This window comes from Anabrus simplex, chromosome 2 (genome assembly GCF_040414725.1).
Source record: "Anabrus simplex isolate iqAnaSimp1 chromosome 2, ASM4041472v1, whole genome shotgun sequence".
Taxonomy (NCBI): domain Eukaryota; kingdom Metazoa; phylum Arthropoda; class Insecta; order Orthoptera; family Tettigoniidae; genus Anabrus; species Anabrus simplex.
Window position 1 is genome coordinate 656,052,660 of NC_090266.1, and position 24,572 is coordinate 656,077,231.

At 35.9% G+C, this 24,572-nt stretch overlaps 1 protein-coding gene across 3 annotated transcripts in view; it reads right to left on the minus strand.

Annotated features, from left to right (window-relative positions):
- Nucleotides 1-24,572, minus strand: part of LOC136864326 (A disintegrin and metalloproteinase with thrombospondin motifs 4) — a 644,921-nt gene that overhangs the window by 108,561 nt on the left and 511,788 nt on the right. For all 3 annotated transcript variants that reach the window (XM_067141158.2, XM_067141157.2, XM_067141159.2), the window contains exon 14: nucleotides 9,688-9,864. In XM_067141158.2, the coding sequence (XP_066997259.2) occupies nucleotides 9,688-9,864 (177 nt within the window). The remainder of the gene's footprint in view (nucleotides 1-9,687; nucleotides 9,865-24,572) is intronic.

Consider the following 24,572-nt stretch of genomic DNA (forward strand, 5'->3'; position numbering starts at 1 on the left):
AAACAAGGGTGAGATTTTGGTCATCAGCAAGCTATTTTCAGTGTGTAATAAACTGGATTGGCAAGTTCCTAGTAAGAGCAAAGTATTGATTGCCGATCACAGCAAGGTGAAGATCACGTGGCCAACAGGCTCCTCGAGGCATGCCCAGCGTGTGTGCAGGGGGTCAGCGATTACTTCTACAAAATTCCAGAATAGTTTCAGCCAATCAAATGTGACACTTACAGATCAATAACCTTCATCAGAAAAATGACACACCCCGAGCCGAAAAACTATAAGACTTCGAGCACACATGATCTTACCCTCTTATTACTTCATCTTCTGGACAGCCGACTTCAACCTCGACTACATCTTAATCATCGAGGCTAAACTGTTATGGACAGCAGCCTACTCTGCAACTTACAATAGTTGAACATTGCCGTGTGGTGTATTTTTGAGCTTCAAATATAAGTTAAGTGTAACATACAACATTTCACTGGAGTTTTGACTGGGTGGTGCATTTTATAATTTGATTGTGTTAGCTACAGCTCAAATTCAACCTGCACGAGGAGAAGACTCAAGTCATCGCTATTGTCATTAACCTCAAAATGGATCCAGTTACATCAAGAGAAACATAATTCTCATAGTGGGATGTCAACTCCTGTGCCATCATGAAATTGCTAAATATATAAGGCGATTCTAGCACTGGGGAGGTGCACGTGACGGAGCCGATGGAATGAAGAAGACGCCGACCAGGAATCAAACCTCATCATAAAATTTGAGTACATTTAATTGTAATATATCTATCCATCTGTGTAGAAACTAGATGATCTTTCTTCTCTAGCAAGTAGTTCTATTAAAATTTGCAGTATTTATATATATTTCCATACTTCCATTCTGGATGGTGGCAAGGTAGACTAGTTACATGCGTGAACGAGATTTTGAGCCCTATTAGACTAGTTAAATGTAGTTGGTCTTCTGAATGATTTTTCAATTGCAGATATATAGTTAAAAATAATTGACCTTGTGTTTAATATTCAATTTAGACTACGATTGTGATATTTGGAGGTACTGTGAGATGGAATTAAATGTGGTTCTAGTGATCAGAGTTGAATTGATTTTCATCTGTGCATAGTCCGACAATTCTTTTGAATTGTGTCATCTGCTTTCAAGTTAATTTTGAGGTAGTTGATAGAGGTAATCATCAATAATAATAATAATAATAATAATAATAATAATAATAATAATAATAATAATAATAATAATAATAATAATAATAATAATTTAAATTACAGGATCGGATTAAACATTGACTTAATGGCCATAAGCTATAAAAGTGATGGATTATTTTTGAATAAGTTATTTAATGTGCTCTATTTATGAATTAGCCTGGAATATTGATAATCCCGTGGGATAAGATTATAATGTGTTTAAGCTTGTGTCTTGAGAACGTGGCATGTTAGTGGAATTTTGAGCACGTTTTGGGGCACATTTCTTATGTGTAAAAATAAAATTAATTAATTGACACTTATGGACCACATGCTAGTAATTTAAGATGACCCACCTAATGGTAGTGATTACTGTTTTATATCAGATCTTCGAATAATACTCTTAACTTAGGACTAATCATCGTCGTACCTGAATAATTCACTCTATAAAAGTGATACTCTAATTCAATCACATACCACATGCGAAGTTGAGTGTCCTTAATTAATCTCTGTTCATCCATGCGATTTCACAGACCTGACCAAGAATAAAAATCATGTAATGATAGTAATATGCCCAGGATTCAATTGTAAATAATGTACATAAACTTACGTGTAACCATGGTGTGAATGTATTGTGTGAATATGATAGCAATTTTTTCTAATCTCAATTCTGCACATTATGTTTTAATCTGGTCATGGGTTCACCTCAGTGATCCAGATTATTTTGGCGTTGTCTTTGTTGATTTGTTGGTTCTGTGGAAGTGTTTAATGAAATATTATTGAAATTATAATAACATAACATCAAGATTTAGGTTTTCCCTTTCTTTTGAATTTAATTCAGATTAAAAAGATCATTTAATTTAAAAGCGAAGGCAAAGATTTAAAATAACGAGCAGTTAAAATTAATCTGTGATTAGGTTGAATACTCAATAATCAATGCAGATTAAATATTTAATAAGTAACTCAAGGAGATAATGATTGATAACTCATTAATTAATTTAAAGAAGTCATAACTTGTTAATAATTGAATAATTAGAATCATTTAACCCCTGTCAACACAATTGTGTGATTAGATAAAATTGCATGAAGCATCAATAAGAGAGGTGTTAATCATATCATTACCACGTGGATAACTGGAAATTTTGAATTTATTTGTTATTGAAAGTAGGAGAAGGTCTTTTGCCAGTTATTATATAAATATTAGAAGTAGTTAGGGAAGGCACAGTTCCATTTAATTTTCAATTTTGAAGCCAGTGAAGGCCTACATTTTTTTTTAATTTATTGTTTTCCAGAATGCAACCTTTGCCTATGCAGATGAAGATCAAATTTAATTTATGTACACTCTGATCAAAAATCTTCTTTGTGAAAATATTAATTTAACATCAAGAATATTTTGCTTGTTTTATAAGTGCTTATATATAATAAATGTTGGAAATGTTGTTCGAATTTATACTTTTGCTTGGTCGTCAATCCTATTCCTTTAAAATGCCTCTGAAATAAGGTCAGCCAGTGAACAAACGTTCCCCCTTGGGATCTCTTGCTCACCGACTGGGTTTAGCCAGGGTAAAAGGGTCAATATAAAGGAAAGTTATAAACATAGGACTATTAGGCAAAACCATATGGTTGATAAGAAATGCATGAGGCTGTATTAAAAGTAATTGTGATCAATGGAAAGTGGTAAATTAATCAAAAAATATAAACAGTTGATGGAATGGGTTTAAAGTAAATGTTGAGGAGTGTGAAGACAGATATGTACTATTAAAGGTGGTAAGGCATGGTAAAGACCCAATGTATTTTGACAGACAAATAAAAAGATTAAGAAGGAGGTGCAGGCTGGAAAATAAAAGCATTAGGAATGGTTGTGGAAGTAAGGGGAAACTGAAGGAATTTACAAGGAAATATGAATTTACAAAAAATGTCAGCTAAGAATACTATGATGGCAAACATAATTAGCAGTCACGTGGATTTTAGGGAAAAATGGAAGGATATGTATAGGTACTTAAAGGCAGAAACAGGTTCCAGGAGAGACATTTCAGAGATCATTAATGAACAAGGGGAGTGTATATGTGAGGATTTACAGAAGGCAGAAATATTCAGATAGCAGTATGTTATGATAATTGGGTGTAAGGATAATGTCCAGGCTGAGGAGGTGACTAATACTGGTGGAGTACTGAAATTTACCTAGAATGATATTTACAAGAAGGTACAAAGGTTGAAAGTTATAAAAGAAACTAAGAATTATAAGATTTTTGTGGGGATATACTAAAGGTAAAGGGTTGGGATATAGTGCCATATCTGAAATAACTTATTTGATTACTGTTTGCATGGTAGAGCTATACCAAATGAATGGAGAGTTGCAATTGTAGCCCCAGTGGGTAGGATTCCAGCAAGATATAGCAGATAATTTAGATTCAAGAAGTCAATGAACTGTATCGTAATTGACCTATCCAAGGCTTCTGATAGGGTAGACAGGGAGAATATTGATGAAAATGAGGGCTATTGGACTAGACAAAAGAGTGGTTGAATGGGTAGCCAAATTTCTAGGAAATAGACCTCACAAAATTGAACAGGTAAGGCATTATCTGACCCTGTAACAATTAAGAGAGCAGTCCCACAGGGCGGTCTTATTGGACCTTATGATTTCTTTAATTTCAGTTTGATTTACGTCGCACCGACACACGTCTTATTGCAATGATGGGATAGGAAAGGGCTAGGTGCAAGAAAGGAAGTGACTGGAGCCATAATTAAGGTACAGCGCAAGCAATTGGCTGGTGTCCTTTGTTTAGTATCTCTTTCCTTGCTAGAGGTTTAACGTCACACCAACACGAAGGTTTTCAGTGATGGAAGAAAGGGAAAGAGTTAGGAATGGGAAGGTACTGGCTATGGCCTTGATTAAGAGCTCCAGCGTTTGCCTGGTGTGAAAATGGGAAACCACAGGTTCCTTTGTGTTTTCTTATGTATATAAATGATATGAGTACAGATATGGAATGTAGAATATGTAATGTATAGAGTAATAAATAAGTTATAGGACTGTGAGCGACTACAAAATGTCCTCATCAATGTTGTGAGATGGACAATAGGCAGTGCCATGATGGTCAACAGGATGAAAAGTCAGGTTGTAAGTTTCACCAAAAGGAAAAGTCCTCTCACTTTTAATTACTGTGTTGATGAGGTTATAATACATCATGGCGATCACTGTAAGTACTCAGGTGTTAATATAAGGAATGATCTTCATTCAGGTAATCACATTAACGAGGTTGAAAGTAAAGGTTGCAGATCTTTTCATATGGTTATGAGAGTATTTAGGAGTTGTGGTAAGGATGTAAAGGAGAGGGCATATAGGTCTCTGATAAGACCCCAATTAGGGTATGGTTAAAGTGTATGGGGGACCCACACCAGGATGACTTGATACATAAACTGGAAAAGATCAAAAAGAAAGAAGCACAATTTGTTCTGGGCTATTTCCGACTAAAGATTAGTGTTACGAAAATGTTGCAAACTTTGTGCTGGGAAAACCTGGGAGTAAAGAGTGAGCTTCTCGACTAAGTAGTATGCTCTGAACTGTCAGTGGAGAGATGGCATGGAGTGACATTAGTAGATGAATAAGCTTCAGTGGATCTTCTAAAGGTATGGAAGATCATAAGGTGAAGATAAAATTGGAATTCAAGAAGACAAATTGGGGCAAATATTCATTTATACGGATTGGAATAATTTATCAAGGGAAATGTTTGAAAAATTTCAGAGTTCATTTAAGAAAAGGCTAGGTAAAAAAAATGGTAGGAAATCTGCACCTGGGCGACAGATCTAAATGCAGATCAATGACAATGATTGATGATTGGATTGGCTGATTGCTGGGATTGCTTCAAGAATTCTGATTAGCGGGCAAGTTCCTGCTTGTCTGAAAATAACAAGGGCTATTCTGATATACAGTGTGTTTCTCTCATCGGTTGGTGCCTCCTGTTGACTCATCACTTCCTGCTTCATGGCATAGGAACAAGGACAGCACTTCACTCACTTTATCCGTGCATGACATGAGATAACAATTAAAATTAAGAATTAGGAAAATTAGTAATTAAGAAAATAAGCTCGTACCTTATGACAGGAGATGTTGGAAATGTTCTCCTCCTGCATCCACACATTTCTGGCATCATCTTAGGGAACTCCGATTCACACACATACGTTTGTCTTCCACAATTGAGGCAATTTCTCTCTGGATATGTTCTTTCAGTTCATCCAACGTGTGAGAGTTTCTTGCATACACTTTATTTTTCAAGCTCCCCGATAAATGAAAGTCAAAAATAGTTAAATCTGGGGACCATGATGGCCATAAGTCCGTACTAATAACATGGTCTTAAAAATTTTCTGAATTTAGTTTAATGTGTCATTAGCTGTATGTGCAGTGGCAGAGTCTTGCTGAAAATATCCATTTCGACAGTCATTGTCAGTCAGTTTGTAAAAAAAATTGTTTTGAGTATTTTATCCCTGTATCTTTGTGCATTAATTGTGCCCTGAAAAAAGATAGGTCCTATAATTCAATATCCATTCATTGCGCACCATATTCCAATCTGTTCGTCATGTAGAGGAAATTCGTATATGCAATGGGGGTTTTCTGTACTCCAATATCTGCATCAAAACATACTTGTGTAAATGGAACCATGCTTTGTCACAGAAAAGTATTAAGCGTGGATCAATCTTTTATCACGAACGTTTCGCAACATCCAATTACAAAAACGTACCCGCTTATCATTATCATGTGGTTGCAGTTCGTGTACTACAGTTATCTTGTATAGTTTCAATTTTAACATTTTCATAGCTTGCCAGGTTGAACTCTTCCAAACTCTGGCTTCTGCTCCAAGTCATCTTAGCAATTTTGTAGGTGTATGTTCTAATCTTTCTGCAATTTCACTTACTTTTCCCTCATTAAATACACATTTTTTTCTTAACACTTTGCTTCTTATCGAGTCATTTCCTCTCAATTTGTTTATGATTTTTCTCACGGTCTCTCTATGTGGAGGGCGTACACCTGGAAATTGTGTTAAAAATCGCCTAATAACTTCCCTGCAAGACTCTGTTTTCACAAAATGATACATAGTACATAAATACCCTTTCATCTACCATGTACACATGTGGAGGCATTATGGGAATTATACCCTGAAGTAGCAGTTCACAACTCGAGAACAGTTGGAACAACAGATCAACACGTTCTAAGTACGGATCTGAACTGCGAAGTGTGGGCATTCCCGTGCTGTTGCTGTGCTGCGTAACAGGAAGTGATTAGTCAATGGGAGGCAGATGAGAGAAATTCACTGAATAAAGATGGAGATCCGAATGAAGTCGTCAATTGGAGGCCAATAACAATATGTCCTCTCTTCCATGGGATCATAGAGAGTTAGTTAGATATGTGCCTTTCAGGGAACATAACATACAACCCTCACCATTGGGGCTTTACAGGCAACCCCAATTTGCATATACAAGTACTGCTATCCTTGCAGCAAACCTGAATGATATTAAACTCTAGAGCAAAGATGTTTGTATCATTTGTGTCGATATCTGAAAAGCATTTGTTAACATTCAGCACAATCATTTGGCCAGAACATTTCAAAGCCATGGAGTCTCTTCTCAACTTGCCGATGCCATAAATGCCATTTTATACCTTCAAGAGAGAAAAAATAAAATAAAAATCTGTGCATGGAAGACAAAATCAGTTCATCTAAGGAGAGGTGTAATGCAAGGACCACCTCTTTCCCCAGCTCTCTATAACCTTGTAACAGACCACTTACTTGATGAGTTAACAGAGGAAGCCATCAGCTCATAGCATGGATACTCCTTAGCTCCATAGGAGAAGAATCTAACAGTGATGGATTTTGCTGATGATATTATCATAAAAGGAATAAACATTTGAAAATGGTTATCGGATGATTTAGAGTAATTGGGCTCGCCATAAACCTGAGCAAGTCAATAGCATTTAACATCTCCAAAGATATAAAGAAGAGCCAACACTTATGGATGATGCATGTAGTATTCCATTGTTAAAGCATCGAGATCAGAACCGCTATCATGGAGTAACCTTTACAGATGAACTGAAATTTAATTCAACTGCAGTAATTAGCAAGTTGAGTTCAAACCTTGAATTCTTAGTTTTTCCCCTTTGCTACAGTCTGATCAAAATAATACCCAGCCTCATGTATCCATTTCAAACACCACCACCAGAAAAAATCTCAAAATTATTCCTTAATAATGTGGACAAACTCATCAGAAATGCTGTAAAGGAAATTTTCATTGATGTTCCCAACTCAATGTTATATTCAGAGAAAAGATTTAAAGGCCCTGATATTTTCTGTTCAACATAGGATGGCCATCTCCACTAACACATGGAAGGTCTTCAGCAATGGAAAGATGGGAAAAATGTTAAGAGTGGGAAGGTGGACTTAATTAAGGTACAGCCCCAGCATTTTCCTGATGTATAAACAGGAAACCACAGAATTCTTGAACTCTCCAGTAACTTTTACAGTTTGTCCAATCAAGAACTCAGGAAAGAAAGTTTGAAGTGTCTGTCAGAATTTGCTATAAGAGAAGAACACTTGTTAAACAAGAAGATAACATGCCTGCCACTAATAAGGTTTACACAGAACTCAGAAACTGTGAATTCGATAAACGAAGTACTCTACCTCATAAAGGAAAATGGGTAACACTTTTCAAAGTGTACACTCCAGCAAATATTTAGCTACACAATCATGATGGGCTTTCATGAAGAGAATGGTGAGAGACCATCAAAATGACGGTTGAAGTCTCTGTCATTTGATCCACTATGGGAATAATGTGGATTCTTTGTTTATCCCTAAAGTGACTGGATATTTGTGACCAAATTTAGTACATGTTCTGAAGTACTTTCTCTTCATATTCACATCATCGAGGAATATCCTTTATTTCTATTACAATAAAGAAATGAAATTTTGGGGATACATTCATATTACAATGCTCCAAAGTGGATTCTTTGTTTATCCCTATTATGATAATGTCATCATCATTTTTGTTTTTCCCTTCTTGTTTAACGCTGCACTAACACATGGAAGGTTTTCAGCAATGGAAGGATGGGAAAACTGCTAATTGGGAAGGTAGCGGCCATCTTCAGGGCTACCGATGGTGGGATTCAAACCCACTATCTCCAGAATGCAAGCTGACAGCCTGATAGCTGCGTGACCCTAACTGCATGGCAAACTCTTTTGGTGATGGTAACTTCTGTGCACAATGCCACAGAGACAGAGAAAAATGATCCTAAGATCATTCCAGTGATACGAGAAGTTCTGCAGAGAGTTAGACACCATAAGATCCAGTCAACTTTAACTGAAACACTGAGAGGAAAAGGCTTCAAAGTTGATGAAGAAGTACACAATGGTCCGCTTTCAAATCTACAGTAATGCTGATGCAGAAAAACAGTAAATTTATGAGGAAGTACGATCTTGAGGAAATTTCAGCCATAGGCTTATTGATGGGAGTGCGTGGAATTATACCTTCCTCTTCATGGACTTCTGGCAAACTTTTTCTCTACAGACTGATGTATTAAATTAAACATAGTGTTAGTCCTGAAAGGATCTTCAGAAGCACTGCTACTGAGAAGGAACCACAACAAGAACAAAAATAAACCATAATGAACACTCAAAATTTGTCAGGTAAACTTTGTCTGATAGATAAACCAGGAATATTGGAAGTATGGCGTAAATAAATGCTACCTACGGATCAACTGGCTGCCCCTTTTTAATAAAGATGATTCCACTGTCTCATTTTTTAAAAATAATATGCAGACTGGTTGATTTTTGAGGCTGTTAAAGTGAGTGGATATTTGTGACCAAATTTAGTACATGTTCTGAGGTACTTTCTCTTCACATTCACATCATCAAGGAATATACCTTGTTTCAAACCATGTATGTCCAAACTTTCTCGTAGGAGGGCCAAATGTAAGAATATCCTGTTGAACATTTTATTCAGACTTTGTGTGATAACTTAACAACAAGGATTACATTTCCATAGGGATTTAGTTTTTGTTTTCTTAAAGCAAATTTCATCATTGACAGACTTGCCAATGTGATGATGGCTACTAAAGCAAGAAATTTAATTGGTTCTTTGATGAATTGATTAATTGGTCAACTGCAGAATGTACAGGGCACACAGGTAACAGATATAGCCTCTGAATTTTGATTTGTCAATCTCTATCAATGAGAGAACACTTGTCAAAAAAAGTTGAGCATATATCAGATTCCATTGTGTTGATGTGGAGCCAATATATTATTTAATGTGAAACTCAGAATAGTAAATACAACAAAAAGGGAAATTTTGCTCGGTCATAAACAGTTTCTCAGGGTTAATAAGTCAAGAAGTCTGCTTAATGTGATTAATTTATATTATAATTTTAAACCAAATTCAGTTGTTGGCAATCCTGATTTAAGAGTCAGGTTTGAAGATATAAAACCCTATTTAAAAAAAAAAGGAATTAATATATCATTACCTAGTTTTGCCTTGGAACCTAATTCATGATTACATCCAGCTGGTTTGCACATGCCATTTACACATATATCAAATGTATCAGGACCGCATGGTGTTCCGTCAATAACTTTATCCTTCAATCTATAGTATGAACTACTATGCATCACTCGACAATAGAGCTTACACCTTTCTTCTGGACCTGTAAAAGAGAAAGAAGGAGGATAATTAATTCACCGGATAAAATAAACAATCAACTCAGCAAAAAAATTTGGAAGTCGATACTGTTGCTACTGAATGTGTGCAGCAAAAATAAAGTTGAGGCTTTAATCTATATACACTATGTGATCAAAAGTATCCGGACACCTCGCTGAACCTGATGTACAAATTTGTGGCGCCCTCCATCGGTAATGCTGGAATTCAATATGGTGTTGGCCCACCTTTAGCCTTGATGACAGCTTCCACTTTCGCAGGCATACGTTCAATCAGGTGCTGGAAGGTTGCTTGGGGAATGGCAGCCCATTCTTCACGGAGTGCTGCACTGAGGAGAGGTAGCAATGTCGGTCAGTGAGGCCTGGCATGAAGTCGGCGTTCCAAAACATCCCAAAGGTGTTCTATAGGATTCAGGTCGGGACTCTGTGTAGGCCAGTCCATTACAGGGATGTTATTGTCGTGTAACCACTCCGCCACAGGCCGTGCGTTATAAACAGATACTCGATAGTGTTGAAAGACGCAATCGCCATCCCCGAATTGCTCTTCACCAGTGGGAAGCAAGAAGGTGCTTAAAACATCAATGTAGGCCTGTGCTGTGATAGTGCCATGCAAAACAACAAAGGGTGCAAGCCCCCTCCATGAAAAGCACGACCACACCATAACACCACCGCCTCCGAATTTTACTGTTGGCACTACCCACACTGGCAGATGACGTTCACCGGGCATTCACCATACCCACACCCTGCCATCGGATCACCACATTGTGTACCGTGATTCGTCACTCCACACAACGTTTTTCCACTGTTCAATCGTCCAATGTTTACACTCCTTAAACCAAGTGAGGCATTGTTTGGCATTGACCTGCATGATGTGTGGCTTATGGGCAGCCGCTCGACCATGAAATCCAAGTTTTCTCACCTCCTGCCAAACTGTCGTAGTACTTGGAGTGGATTCTGATGCAGTTTGGAATTCCTGTGTGATGGTTGGGATAGATGTCTGCCTATTACACTTGACGACCCTCTTCAACTGCCGGCGGTCTCTGTCAGTCAAAAAACGAGGTTGCCTGTACGCTTTTGTGCTGTACGTGTCCCTTCCCATTTCCACTTCACTATCACATCAGAAACAATGGACCTAGGGATGTTTAGGAGTGTGGAAATCTCGCGTACAGACTTCTGACACAAGTGACACCTAATCACCTGACCACGTTCGAAGTCCGTGAGTTCCACGGAGCACCCCATTCTGCTCTCTCACGATGTCTAATGACTACTGAGGTTGCTGATACGGAGTACCTGGCAGTAGGTGGCAGCACAATGCACCTGAGATGAAAAATGTATTTTTTTGGGGGTGTCCGGATACTTTTGATCACATAGTGTATATAACGACATTTCCTGACTGACTGACTGACTGACTGACTGACTGACTGACTGACTGACTGACTGACTGACTGATTCATCATCACCGAGCCAAAAGTACTGGACATAAAGAAATAAAATTTTTAGGATACATTTACTGTATATTACAATATAGGCGCTCACACTAAGGGAGGATTTTTGAATATTCTGCCGCTAAGAGGGTGAAAAGGGGGGGTGAATTTTTAAAATGAGTGTATCTATATATCAAAAACTTAACAGTTTACAGACGTAAAAATTGGTATCTGGAATCTCCTTGAAAAATAAAGAAACACATATTTTTTGTTTTTTGGGAAATCCTTGTAAGGGGGGTGCAAAAAGGTGTAAAAGGGGTTGAATACCTTTTATGAGGATACTTATATCTAAAAAATTGAAGATGTTACAGTCATGTAAATTGGTATTTGGAATCTCCTTTAAAAATAAAGAAACATGTATTTTTTTTGTTTTTGGAAAAACTACTTAAGAGGGGGTGAACAGGAGTGACAAAGGGTGTGAATTTTTAAAACAAGTATATCTACATTATATCACAAAAACAAAACACATTACAGACATGAGAACAGGTATTTGAAATCTCCTGTAAAAGTAAAGAAGCCGCAAAATTCATTTTCTGAAAATCCATTTAAGGGGAAGTGTTAAAGGGGGTGAATGTTTAAAATGAACATATCAAGAGTATATCTCAGAAAATTAACATATTACAGACCTGAAAATTGGTATTCATAATCTGTTTTAAAAATAAAGTTACACACATTTTTTTGTTTCCAGAAAACACACTTAAGGGGGGTAAAATGACTGAAAATCCACTTAAAGGGGTAGGGTGGGTGAAAAGAAATGAAGAAAGTGTTGAATTACTTTTATGAGGATACTTATATCTCAAAAACTGAAGATGTTACAGGCATGAAAATTTGTCTTTGGAATTTCCTTTAATAATAAAGAAACATGTATTTTTTGTTTTCGGAAAATCAAAATAGGAGGGGTGAAAAAATGTGAAAAATTGGTTGAATGCATTTAATGAGGATACTTACATCTCACAAAATGAAGATATTACAGAGCTGAAAATTGGTATTTGGAATCTCTCTTAAAAATAAAGAAATACGTATTTTTTTTTGTTTTTGGAAAATCCAATTAATGGGTGTTAAACAGGAGTGACAAATGGGGTGAATTTTTAGGAAGACAACATCTACAGTATATCTCAGAAATGTAAGATGTTACAGACGTAAAAATTGGTATTTGGAATCTCCTGTAAAAGTAAAGAAACATAGGTTATTTGTTTTTGAAAACTCCATTTAAGGGGAACTAAAAACGGGGGGGGGGGGAGAAATTTTAAAATGAGCATGTCTACAGTATATCTCAAAAACTTAACATGTTACAGAAGTGAAAAATCATATTTTTATCTCTATTAAACATAAAGAAACATTTATTTTTTGTTTTTGGAAAAACCATTTTGCTGGCGGGTAAAAAACTTAACATGTTACAGATGTGAAAATTGGTAATTTTAATCTCTTTTAAAAATAAAAGTAACATGTATTTGCTAAAAACACTTCAGTGGGGTGGGGGTGTAAAAAAGACTAAGAGAGGAGTTCAGTTCTTTTTATGTGGATACTTATATCTCAAAACTGAAGACGTTACAGACATGAAAATTTGTATTTGGAATCTTCTTTAAAAATAAAGCACGCAATTTTTGGTTTCGAAAAATCCACTTAAGGCGGTGGTTTGGGTGAAGAGAAGTGAAGAAAGAGTTGAATTCTTTTTATGGGGATACTTATACTGTGCCGTTTCCATGTGGAACGAGCGCAACAGCGCGAGTGACGACTGAGAACATGAGGCCCGAAAACATGGCGCCGGAACAGCCTGGACCTGCATTCATCTATATACGTCCAGAACGTAAGAAAGTGAACGTGAAGGCAGAGACTTTATATTCATTTCTGAGCGTGAAGATGTGTAAATTTATGTATTATATCCGTAACACGGTTCCAAGTTAAAGTCCCCGATGTGTGTGGAGTTATGTTACCCGCCGAACATGCTTCCCCTGCGAGCATGGCAGCTGCAAGCAGCGGGGAAGTGAAACTTCACAACTGGAGAACTTGGTGAAGGTTGTATTACGTCAGACGATGGAATGTTCTATTCTTTTCCATCATGAATTTCTTCTAAATGAATTAAGATATGAAGAAATGAACTATACCACTGTGTAGCCTAATGTTTTATAATCCCGATTCCCAAGTTTCAAGGAGATCTGTTGAAAATTACAAAAGATATTAGCCATTACAATTTCTTGGGGATACTGAATAAATAGGCAGGCATTTCGCTTGTCAAGCCAGTTCACCTTGTACCACAGCCGAAATCGGACGGCTGGCTGTTGGGTATTCTGCGGTCACAATGTAAGTCGTCAGTTCGACTCTCTGCGAAAGTTTAAATCCGCGTATTACGACGCACTACAAGACTTACAATATTTTCAGTGTCGTGTGTGTGGTGACAGAAACTGCACCTTAATGAGATGTCAACAGTTGAGGAGTGTTATCATTTACGAGAACAGTGCGACTGAAACTTATATTTTTCACCAATACGATGTTATGTTAATATAATTTGATGTTCGTATTTGAATGAAAGTGATTAACTTTACATTGAACACTGAAAGTGTTGAAACGTGATCATCAGTGAGACGTCAAACTGTCTATGATTTTCTATTTGATCTTGACAAATAATAAACTGTGCTAGTAGTGGAATATAATCCAATATTTTAGACTGTTCAGGTTATTGAATTTATGGTAGTGAAGCATCACAGTGCATAGTTGTGCTACCAAAGGTGTTGGAACATTTTTCAAACTATACGTCTATGTTACGAACGACTGATATAACTAATCATATTTAACAGTGTCGTTGAACTTTGATTCTCTTTTACAAGTGTCCAGATTCTTAAGTGAGCATAAACTCAATACAGTATTTAAACAATCTGGTGCATTTAACATTCCATAATTATCCCAATAAGACTCGTGTTGAACCCAGGACAGTTCCAGGAAGGACAGCGTTTTCTTTTGTCATTTTCGATAGTGAATGGGACTAAATTCACGGAACTTATTTTTCATTTGACATTGTGTGAAGTATTACAACGGGATACCTCATTTCCTACATCGTTATTCGAACAATATTCTCACACTTAACTTTAATAAGGTGACTTTTGTTTTACGTGATTAACACATCACTAGTTTAATTTGGAGTTCAATTTAATCCATCAGCAATGACTGTGTTCTTCTAACTAATTAGTGAAATCCCACTGTGAAGACAATTGAGTGGAGCTTGTGACTCGTTACTAACCATAATTTCATGTGTGCAGACCAATTACTTTGAGTCCATTTCATACCCCAGTGCCACGTTACAATTGAGACTACGAGTGCTCCTAGACCATCCAGACCTCCAAGATATTCGAGATGGCTCGGAAGATGGTGGCACCATGAGCAAACATTGCGACCCCGCAATGTATCAGGACCAGTTCAACCCCAAGGAGAAGTACTCATTGTAACTGCTGTGCTGAGGTGATGTTAAATTCTGACTTTATTTTATGAATAAACTTTTTAAAAAAATTAGTGTTCCATTATATTTATCTTACTTCCCTCTCCTCTGTAACAATTCAGATAAGGACCGGTCATCCCTGTGCTGAGTCTTGTGTTCTGCTAGCCATCAAAACAAACTTTTACAGTTACAGTATATAATGTTAAATTTAAGTTGTGTGTAGATTATAGAGTGTATTATATAAGACGAAACCAAAGGGAATGCAAACAGGGTAACGTCATGTAAGGTAAAATATCGAGAGTTGGTAAGAGTGACGGTGGCAACACCTATGTATCGATAGGCATTGCTATGTTCTTAAGATGAACTTGCACATCTAAGGTAATATACTTCTGTTCCATGTCTTTGTTCTAATGAAAAAGGTGGAATACAGAGCTTTTTGTCATTGTTGTTAGTTTGCTGTTGGTGTGTAGTCAATGTATGTGACGCTTGGAAAAGGTCGTTGTTAAAGCAAGCAGATTGTGAGAACATATTGATGAAAGTTGATGTGTATACAATCTAAGTCGTGAAAAGGAGTCAAAATATGTGACGTACATTATAAACGAGTGTTAATAGTGGCAAATAGTAATGAAATACTAGCAGTTATACAGAGCCAATCATGGAAACCAATGCTGTACTTGAGAAGTTAATGTTGGTATCTTGTGAATAGTTATGTATATCAAGGAGTGTATGCATTGTTGAATATAATAATGATTCTGTGTGGATTTGGTAAACTAATGCTGGCTTGTTTCAGGTGTGATCTACATGAAGATGTAAGAATGGTTCTAAAAGAAAATCCAGGTAGTAACAATAGTAGCATGGAGAGCTATCTATGAGAGCGGGTTCCAGCCGAGATAATGGTGTGGTTACGGGGAAGGATTACCTAGACCATGCGCTACCCCTACCCTGGTCTACAAGTCAGTAATCATACCTATATTTATAATGCTCTTTCATGGTAAATTTTGTTACATTTCTTAGTACCTATAATGTAAGATAGTAGTATTAAGGCATGTCCTGTAGTAGTTTGTTGAGACGTGAGAATAAGGGCACAATAAGCGAGTTGATATTGAATTATTTGGCATGTATCAATATACATACACGTTTGGCGACAGTCCTGACAAAGGTGGTGAATTTTTAAAATGATTATATCTAGAGTATATCTCAAAAACATAATATGTTACGAATGTGAAAATTGGTATTCTTAATCTCTTTTAAAAATAAAGGAACACATACATTTTTGTTTTCTGAAAAATCATTTGGGGGGGGGGGGGGCTGGTAAAAGGACTCAAAGAGGGGTGGATTTTTTTTATTAGGATGCTGGTATCTCAAAATCTGAAGCTATTACAGATGTGAAGATTGGTACAAGGAATCTCCTTTAAAAATAAAGAAACATGTGTTGTTTTGTTTTTGCAAAATCCACTCAAGGGGGTGTATAAAGGCTGAAAAGGGGTTGAAATATTTTTTTTGAGAATACTTATATCTCAAAAACTGAAGATGTTACAAACACAAAACTTTGTATTTGGAATATTCTTTAAAAATAAAGAAACATGTATTCTTTTGCTTTCAGAAAATCCAATTAAGGTGGATAAATGAATTGAAAAATTAGTTGAATTCTTTGTATCAGGATACTTATATCTCAAAAACGAAGGATGTTACGGACGTGAAAACTGGTATTTGGAATCTCCTTTAAAAATAAAGAAATGCACATTTTTTGTTGGTGGGAGACTAAATCAATTTAAGGGGGGTGTGAAAGGAATTGTATTCTATTTATGAGGATACAAATAAGAAGAGGACTTAAAACAATATACCCCTAAGGAGTTTTGAGTGGGGGATAGGGAATGATGACAAAAATATACATTTATATGAAACCGTTTGAATTACGAAGTTAAAATGTCAAATGAAGTCCTAGGTGTTAAATAACAGAAGGTTTGAAACAAATTTTACCCCTCAGAGAGTTAAATGGGAGTTAAGATCTGAAAACAAATATATTAGTTCCTTCCTCCAAAACAGTTTAACATACGAAGACAAAATTCCAAATAGTGGTGTATATTTTAAATCCTAGTTGTGAAATAGGAAATATTTTTAAACATTCCACCGCTAAAGTGTTAAATGAGGTTAGCTCCATAAACTAACTTATTCATCCCTCCAAAACCGTTTGGCGTACAAAACTGTAATTTATATTTTTTTATGTTCTGGGTGTAAAATACTGTATACTTCAAAATATTTCTTCCCTAAGGGGTTTAGATGGTAGTTGACTCTCAAAGACACAATATCCTTTCTTCCAAAACCGTTTCAGGCAGGAATATAATGTTTTTTTTTTTTTTAAGAAGGGTGGTCTTCTTTATCCAAATGTTAATAAATATTTCAAAACATTCACCATTTATAAAAGTATTCATTCCTCCATTACTGTTCAACATACAAAATTTCACAGTTTGGTTGCTTTTACATCCTAGATGTTAAATAAGATATCATTTAAAACATTCAAATTCTTCCGTATGGGGTTCAAAACAGTTTGACGTACGAATCGAGGACGTATTTTACAGGCTCAGCTGACAGTGGATTCTCCAAACTGTAAAACTTTGAATAATAACTTTCATTTTAAAGCCGTAGCGAAGCACGGGTATCTTGCTGGGTACTCTATAAAAATGATTTACCTTTACATCGATTCTGAGAAACGCTCAGAAGGGGAAGTGGTTTTCCCAAAGCCTTGATTTCAACTGTTATTTCTTAATGGAAGACTTAAAATGTTAGTTTCCTGAAGATCACTATTGCTGTGTCTGCCTTTATAAGACACGCGTTTTAGGCTCCTCCTGTTACAAACATTCATTAAAAAATGTACAAAACCACCAGTTTTCACAAGTAAATAGAACAATTTCCTTAGTAATTCATCAACCAATTCTCTACCCACCCCCTTTTCAAATGTTAATAAGACAAAAATCCTAAAAATTCCCAGATTCTCTTTCACTGATTCCAGGCAGATTTGGAGGGGGATAGTGTGAGAGAGAGAAACAAGGGTAAAATAAAACCTAGAAACTTTGAAAGCCAATTAAACAATCCATAACTTATACATAACATTCACACTCCTCAACAAGAACAAGTCAACCATGTTTCCTATCCACCAGTCATGAATCTTACAGGTACAGATTTAAGTAAGATTGAATTAAATATTTTTAATAAGGGACTGAAACAAAACTGGACAAACTCTTCCACCAAGAATAACACCATAAACACCATAGCAGAAACTTAATTGGCCATTAGCAAATTTCTTGATGAAAAACAAGATGAAATGAGATATGAAATCAAGAAAAAATTACAGAACTCATTCACAGCAAAACTTTCTGAAAAATCTCTCTATTAAACACGCTTCAAAATTGCAAGAGGAAATTAAAAATAACACAATACTGTAGTTACAAAGGCAGGTAAGGGAGATACCACAGTCTTAACAAATAGGAATATTTATATTAGTAAAACTGAACATTTCTTTTCCGATAAGAGCTTTTCTCTAATACCTAAAGATCCTACAAATAAAATTCAAAAGGACCTTAAGAGAATCTTGCTGGGCTGAGTGGCTCAGACTTTTGAGGCGTTGGCCTTCTGACCCCAACTTGGCAGGTTCGATCCTGGCTCAGTCTGGTGGTATTTGAAGGTGTTCAAATACATCAGCCTTGTGTTGGTAAGTTTACTGGCATGTAAAAGGAATCCTGTGGGACTAAATTCCAGCATCTTGGTGTCTCCAAAAATCGTACAAGTAGTTTGTGGGATGTTAAGCTAAAAATGTTATATCTAAGCTTATTTGAGTCTTTAATGACCATAATGTAAACAAAATTGAATGCCTTATTATTCATGCTTTCAGATGAAGAATTTTTGTTTTGCGAGTCCATTCTATTTAATTGCTCCAATACTTCCTGTGATCAATTATTGCAAATGTGTCATTCACATATCTTAACCAAAATTTTATCCCTTTGATGTTATTAATCCTAGTATTTTCGAGAAAATCCATGTAGATTTCCATTATGATCCCGGAAGCTAGGGTGTCCATGGGGAGACCTTTCTGGTTATGAATCTGACAATTAAAGGTAAAATAATTATTAGCAATGACAAACTCTAAAATATTAATAAACTCTTCTACCTCTTGCCTGCTTAATTTACTGTATCTAGTCTTATCACTTTTGATAACAGAATGTTAGAGACCATATTTTTAATATCAAAAGAGTACATCTTCTGGTCAGACTGCATGTTTAAATCTTTGATCCGAACACAAAATTCTTTTCAATTCCTAGTAGACTTACTCTTGAATCTATAATGATTTTTTTAAATTGTGGATATATCTAGATATCTTGTATGTAGGACTATTTTTAAAACATATGATAGGTCTTTTAGGTATATCCTCATTATGCACCTTTGGTAGTGCCCTAGCTGTGGGGTTACCTGGTTTCATACTAAGTATATTTTGAGACTCTCTCATTAAAACTGAAAAAAAAAAAACTGTTTAAGAAGTTGCTTTAAATTTCTCTGAATATTGTTAGTCAGATCCTTCTTTATAACTTTGAATGAATTCTCGGTGAAGAAGGCTTCTGTTTTTTTTTTTTTTGGCGTATGATTCTTTATTCACAATAACCATAGCATAATACTTATGACAGTACAGGCTTAAGCATGAACTTCCAGAATTATATAAAAAAATATACTGCAATCATGAAACAAGTACTCAATAATAAGCATACAGAATCTTGGAAAACCATCATTTGTAATATTAATACTTCGTCCACATCAAAAGATGTCTGGACAGCGATAACATACATAACTAGCGTGAAACATAGCAACAAATCTGAATTCATTTCTAATAACACACTTCAAGCATTCTATTACTCTCTCATATGTGATTTTGTCTGTCCCCGCTCTATAATCACTCCAAATGTAAATAATAAAAAATTTCAAGTTATAACTCAATCATAAACTTTGTAGAATTTGAAGCTAGCATATACAGGAAATGTTCTACATCTCCAGGACCTGACTGTGTAAGCTACACGATGATTAATTTGCTTCCCTTTCAGTCTAAAGAAACCCTAATATATTCCTTTAACAACATCCTAATAACAGCTCAAACACCTGCAGAGTGGAATAATTTCTGCATTATCCCTCTGTTAAAAAACAATAAGTACCCCATGAAATGCCTTAATTATCATAGCATCACTCTAGGATCCTGCATCCGAAAAGTTTTGCTACGGATCCTCTTACAGATGGTACTTCCTCTTAAAACAATAATCACCACCAGCACCACCACTCCTCTTACAGCGGCTATTCTAGTGTTAAGAATATTAAATCTTCTACCTAAACACCAATATGCTTATATTAAGGGATGCAGTACTTATGATGCACAAAATATATTTCTTACCAACATTCTCCTAGCAAAATTATGAAACCATCATACTACAGCCATATTTCTTGACATCAAAGGAGCATATCACAATCTTAACATTCATATTTTTCTACAAAAAACTTAACAATATGCAGTTACCTAATAGCTTCATGAACATTATGCAACAGTTAATAATTAACAGAAGATTACTCATCAAGGCTCCCTATCAATCTGATAATATTCGCTATGCATCTCAAGGACTATCTCAGGGTGATGTCCTTAGTGGCCTTTCTTTGCACTTTATTTAAAAGACTTAGAAACACTTGTATCTAATACTGCACAAATAATAACTTTTGCTGATGATATTCTAATCTATTCAAATAATACCAGTCTATATGTATGTCGTAAAAATATCACCTCAACACTCAACATAACCAACTCATGGCTTCTACAACATGGTTTCCAAATTACAACCAACAAAAGTGCTGCAATGATATTCACTCATAAACAAACATATGATCAAACACCCATTTGTTCCCACAACATGACTATTCCAATCTGTACCATCCATAAATATTCAGGAATCCATATAGACCATAAATTAAATTGGAAATACAGAACTACTTTCATGTGCTCAAATAAGTTCAATAATTTTATTAATATTATCAACTCTATTATTTTTGTGTGTGTCCTCCGCACCTAAAGTTCCACGCCTACAAGCTCCGCAGCCCGCCGCATCACCGATGTTTCCAGAGACTACGAGGTGACTGCACTGCACCTGGCATGCTCGTCTGTGACGTCAGCCAGCGCTATATAAGGAGCAACGTTCCTCGCCTCTCTAGGACTACCCCAGTGTCCAACAACCAGACCACACAGCAAGTCAGACACAGAGGCATCCTCTTTAAAATGTGTTTGAACAGGTGGACTGATTTCTGGCCGTGAGGTCTCACCTCTGGACATTGCCTCACTTTCCCTGATCCCTGTAGCCACGTCGAGCCCCGAGTCAAGCATTCAGCTACTCCCTCAAGTCCTCACCAGTGCTCCGACGTCAATCTTAGCATTCTGCTAATTAAGAATATTAATGCAAGTTCCTTGCAAGTCTAAGCCTAATACTAGCTTCCTGTTAATACGAACTCTCGCTACGAGTTACACTCGTTATTACTCAGCAGATAGTTTTCGACTATCCAAGGACATTCTCATTGGAACAGACTATCTCATCAAGATAGGATTGAATGTGTATATAGGACTCTCACCTTGTATAAATGTATATACGCCACAGCCCTTCAGTCTACCTTTTTAATATCAGCATTAACTGTGTGCCATTAATCAAGCTTCAAGAAAAGTTTAGTTATATTTCTTGTAAATACTATAGAAAACTATTGAAGCAATAAACTTTATGTTGTGTTACTGTATACGAAGTTCCTTGTATACAACAATTATCAGTCAACTTTGGGGTGCTGATCCAGCAATCGCTCTTTCCTTCTGCAGAAATACCATTAGAGAAAGGATAGAATATAGCTGTCACATTTTTGATACAGCATCCACCACCTCCCTTCAACAATTGGATGTTATTCAATACAGAGCCATTAGACCTTGTATATGAGCACTCTAAACTATGCCCACTAATGCCCTATTAACAGAAGTTGGTGAAAAACCACTAGCTATACGAAGAATATACTTGGCTTAAAAAATAAATTAAATAAGATGTCTTTGACACAGTATATGCTGCTCCCAAAACTTCAACTTCTTTTTTAATATTTTCATAAAAACACAAGAAGTAATGATAACAAACTGGCTCTGGTAATAGTCTATGGACAGATCCATCACTGATCACAAGTATAAAGATTGTACTTTCCACCTAATGAATGAAAATGAAAACCTACAACCTGTCTTCCAGTCAGTGACCGGGTCAGGGATGTAATGAATGAATCATATATAGGCTATTATTACGATGGGGCCACCACTCCCAAAGTGATATATATTAATGAATGATAGATGCTACGAAATGAGAATGGAGAGTGTTGCTGGAATGAAAGATGACAGGGAAAACCGGAGTACCCGGAGAAAAACCTGTCCCGCCTCTGCTTTGTCCAGCACAAATCTCACATGGAATGACCGGGATTTGAACCACGGTATCCCCACCTAATGAATACTATTATTTATTATAAGGTACTTAAAAGATTTTTACATTTCAGTACTGGTTTCAACCCTATATGTGAGTCATCGTCAGCTGCTGAAGAACCTTGATCTTATTAAAAATAACATATAATATTAAAACACTACTTGTCTAATTTTAAATGACTAATTCTGAAGTGGCTAAAATTAGAACAAGTAGTGTTTTAATATTATATGTTATTTTTAATAAGATCAAGGTTCTTCAGCAGCTGAAGATGACTCACACATAGGGTTGAAACCAGTACTGCAATGTAAAAATCTTTTAAGTACCTTATAATAAATAATAGTATTGATTAGGCAGTAAGTCCAATATTTATACTTGTGATCACTGGAATTATCAATACAGAAAATGAAGTTAATAGATTATGACAGATCCATCATTATGGAAACAATATCTTACAATGTATTTCTCTACCCAACTATGTATTTCCACATCATCTTTCATACTATAAACCACATATTATTACACCTTCCACATAAACTTTCCCAAATATAATCAACAAAAACATACATAACATATCCCATTTCAAGTGAATTCAACTATCCCACTAGGTCATGAATTAGCGGGGCCGATGACCTTCGATGTTAGGCCCCTTTAAACAACAAACATCATCATCATCATGAATTAGCTATTTATACAGATGGTTCTAAAAACCTTCAAGGTGCTGGTTATGCTTACTTTATTCCAGAATTAAGTCTTCCACGCAAATTTATTTTGCCTAATATCCTGTCCCTATTCACTGCAGAAGTTTTTGCATTTAGACAGGCCCTTATATATTTAAAATACCTAAACCTAATAAATCAAAAATTTTCACTCAGTCCCTTAGTGCCTTAACAGCATTCCAAATTGATAAGGTTTCAACAAATTGGTATATTTTTAATGTCTGAAAACTATTATATGATTTAGAGAAAGCTGCTCTCTTTATCACTCTAGTATGGATACCCGGTCATTCAAATCTTGCTGGCAAGGTGCAAACTAATCGTCTGGCAAGGGAGGCTGCTGATCGCGCAGGAATTAGTTATAATATTTCAATCCCATTTACAAACTATCTATCACTACTAAAATATGACATCCCTTAACAATGGTCTAATCACTGGGAAAAATCTGCAAAAACTAAAAGGGAAATTTTATTGTAATCTGCAACCTACCGTTTGTAAAAACCCTTGGTGGTTTGAAGGTACATATACCCACCAACATGTCATTCTAACTCCTGCTTACAAGTTTCGTTTCAACTAAGTAGACACACCCTTATGTTCTTGCAATAACATGGTAGGTGATGCCAATACACCACACTGAAGACGAAGAAGATCGGAGTACTCCAGTGTAGATTAAACTCGAATATTCAACTACAACATGAAAAACCTGAAGAAGAAGTCTACATAATTCCTAAAGTTTCCACATGTATCTGGATAATAAAACATCATGGTAGGCTTCCAGAAACCTCTATATGTATCAGAATGATAGTGGATTATACCCAGTATATGAATATTACAGAGTTTTCTACAGTTTTGGACTGAACAGATCTTAAGGTTATACGAATTTACAATACATATTTACAGGGAAATCTTATGTTAGTCATACTTAGCTTTTCATGAAAGGTAATTAAAATATATTAAAGATAATAATTGAAGGTTTTACAAGGGTTAAGATTAAGGTAGCGTACATACAACATAACAACGTGACCAAATGGATATGGGTTGGGTGTTAGAGTTATTTTACCCATTAACTACACAGTAATGAAGCACTTCTGTTGTTTGTTACACAAATGAGTTTGAATATTGATAATCATGTAGTAATATATACTGGTGACAAATGGGTAAATGTTTACAAACAAATAGGGATAAAGATTAAACACATTGTGGAAGATTAATCTCATACAGATATAGGATTCTGACAAGTATATATGAGTACAGTGTTATTTTACATTAGTCTAAATATCCATTGATTGTGCTTATTATTTCTGTAACTGGATTGTATAATAAGCAAGACACAGTCGTTCATAATGAAATTTTCAAGTTAATTAATTTCTGAAGAAATTTTTGGGATGGGATCTCAAAATTAGTGCACTGAAAGTATCCTTTACAGCAGGCATAGTGAGCCATGCTAGGCACTTGTCCTCAAGGTTCTCATTTAGCCAGAGAGAAAAGGTTAAATACACAGATGAAACACAAGAATTTGCCCCCCCAAACTAGAACTCAGTAATTTGATTGTCATAA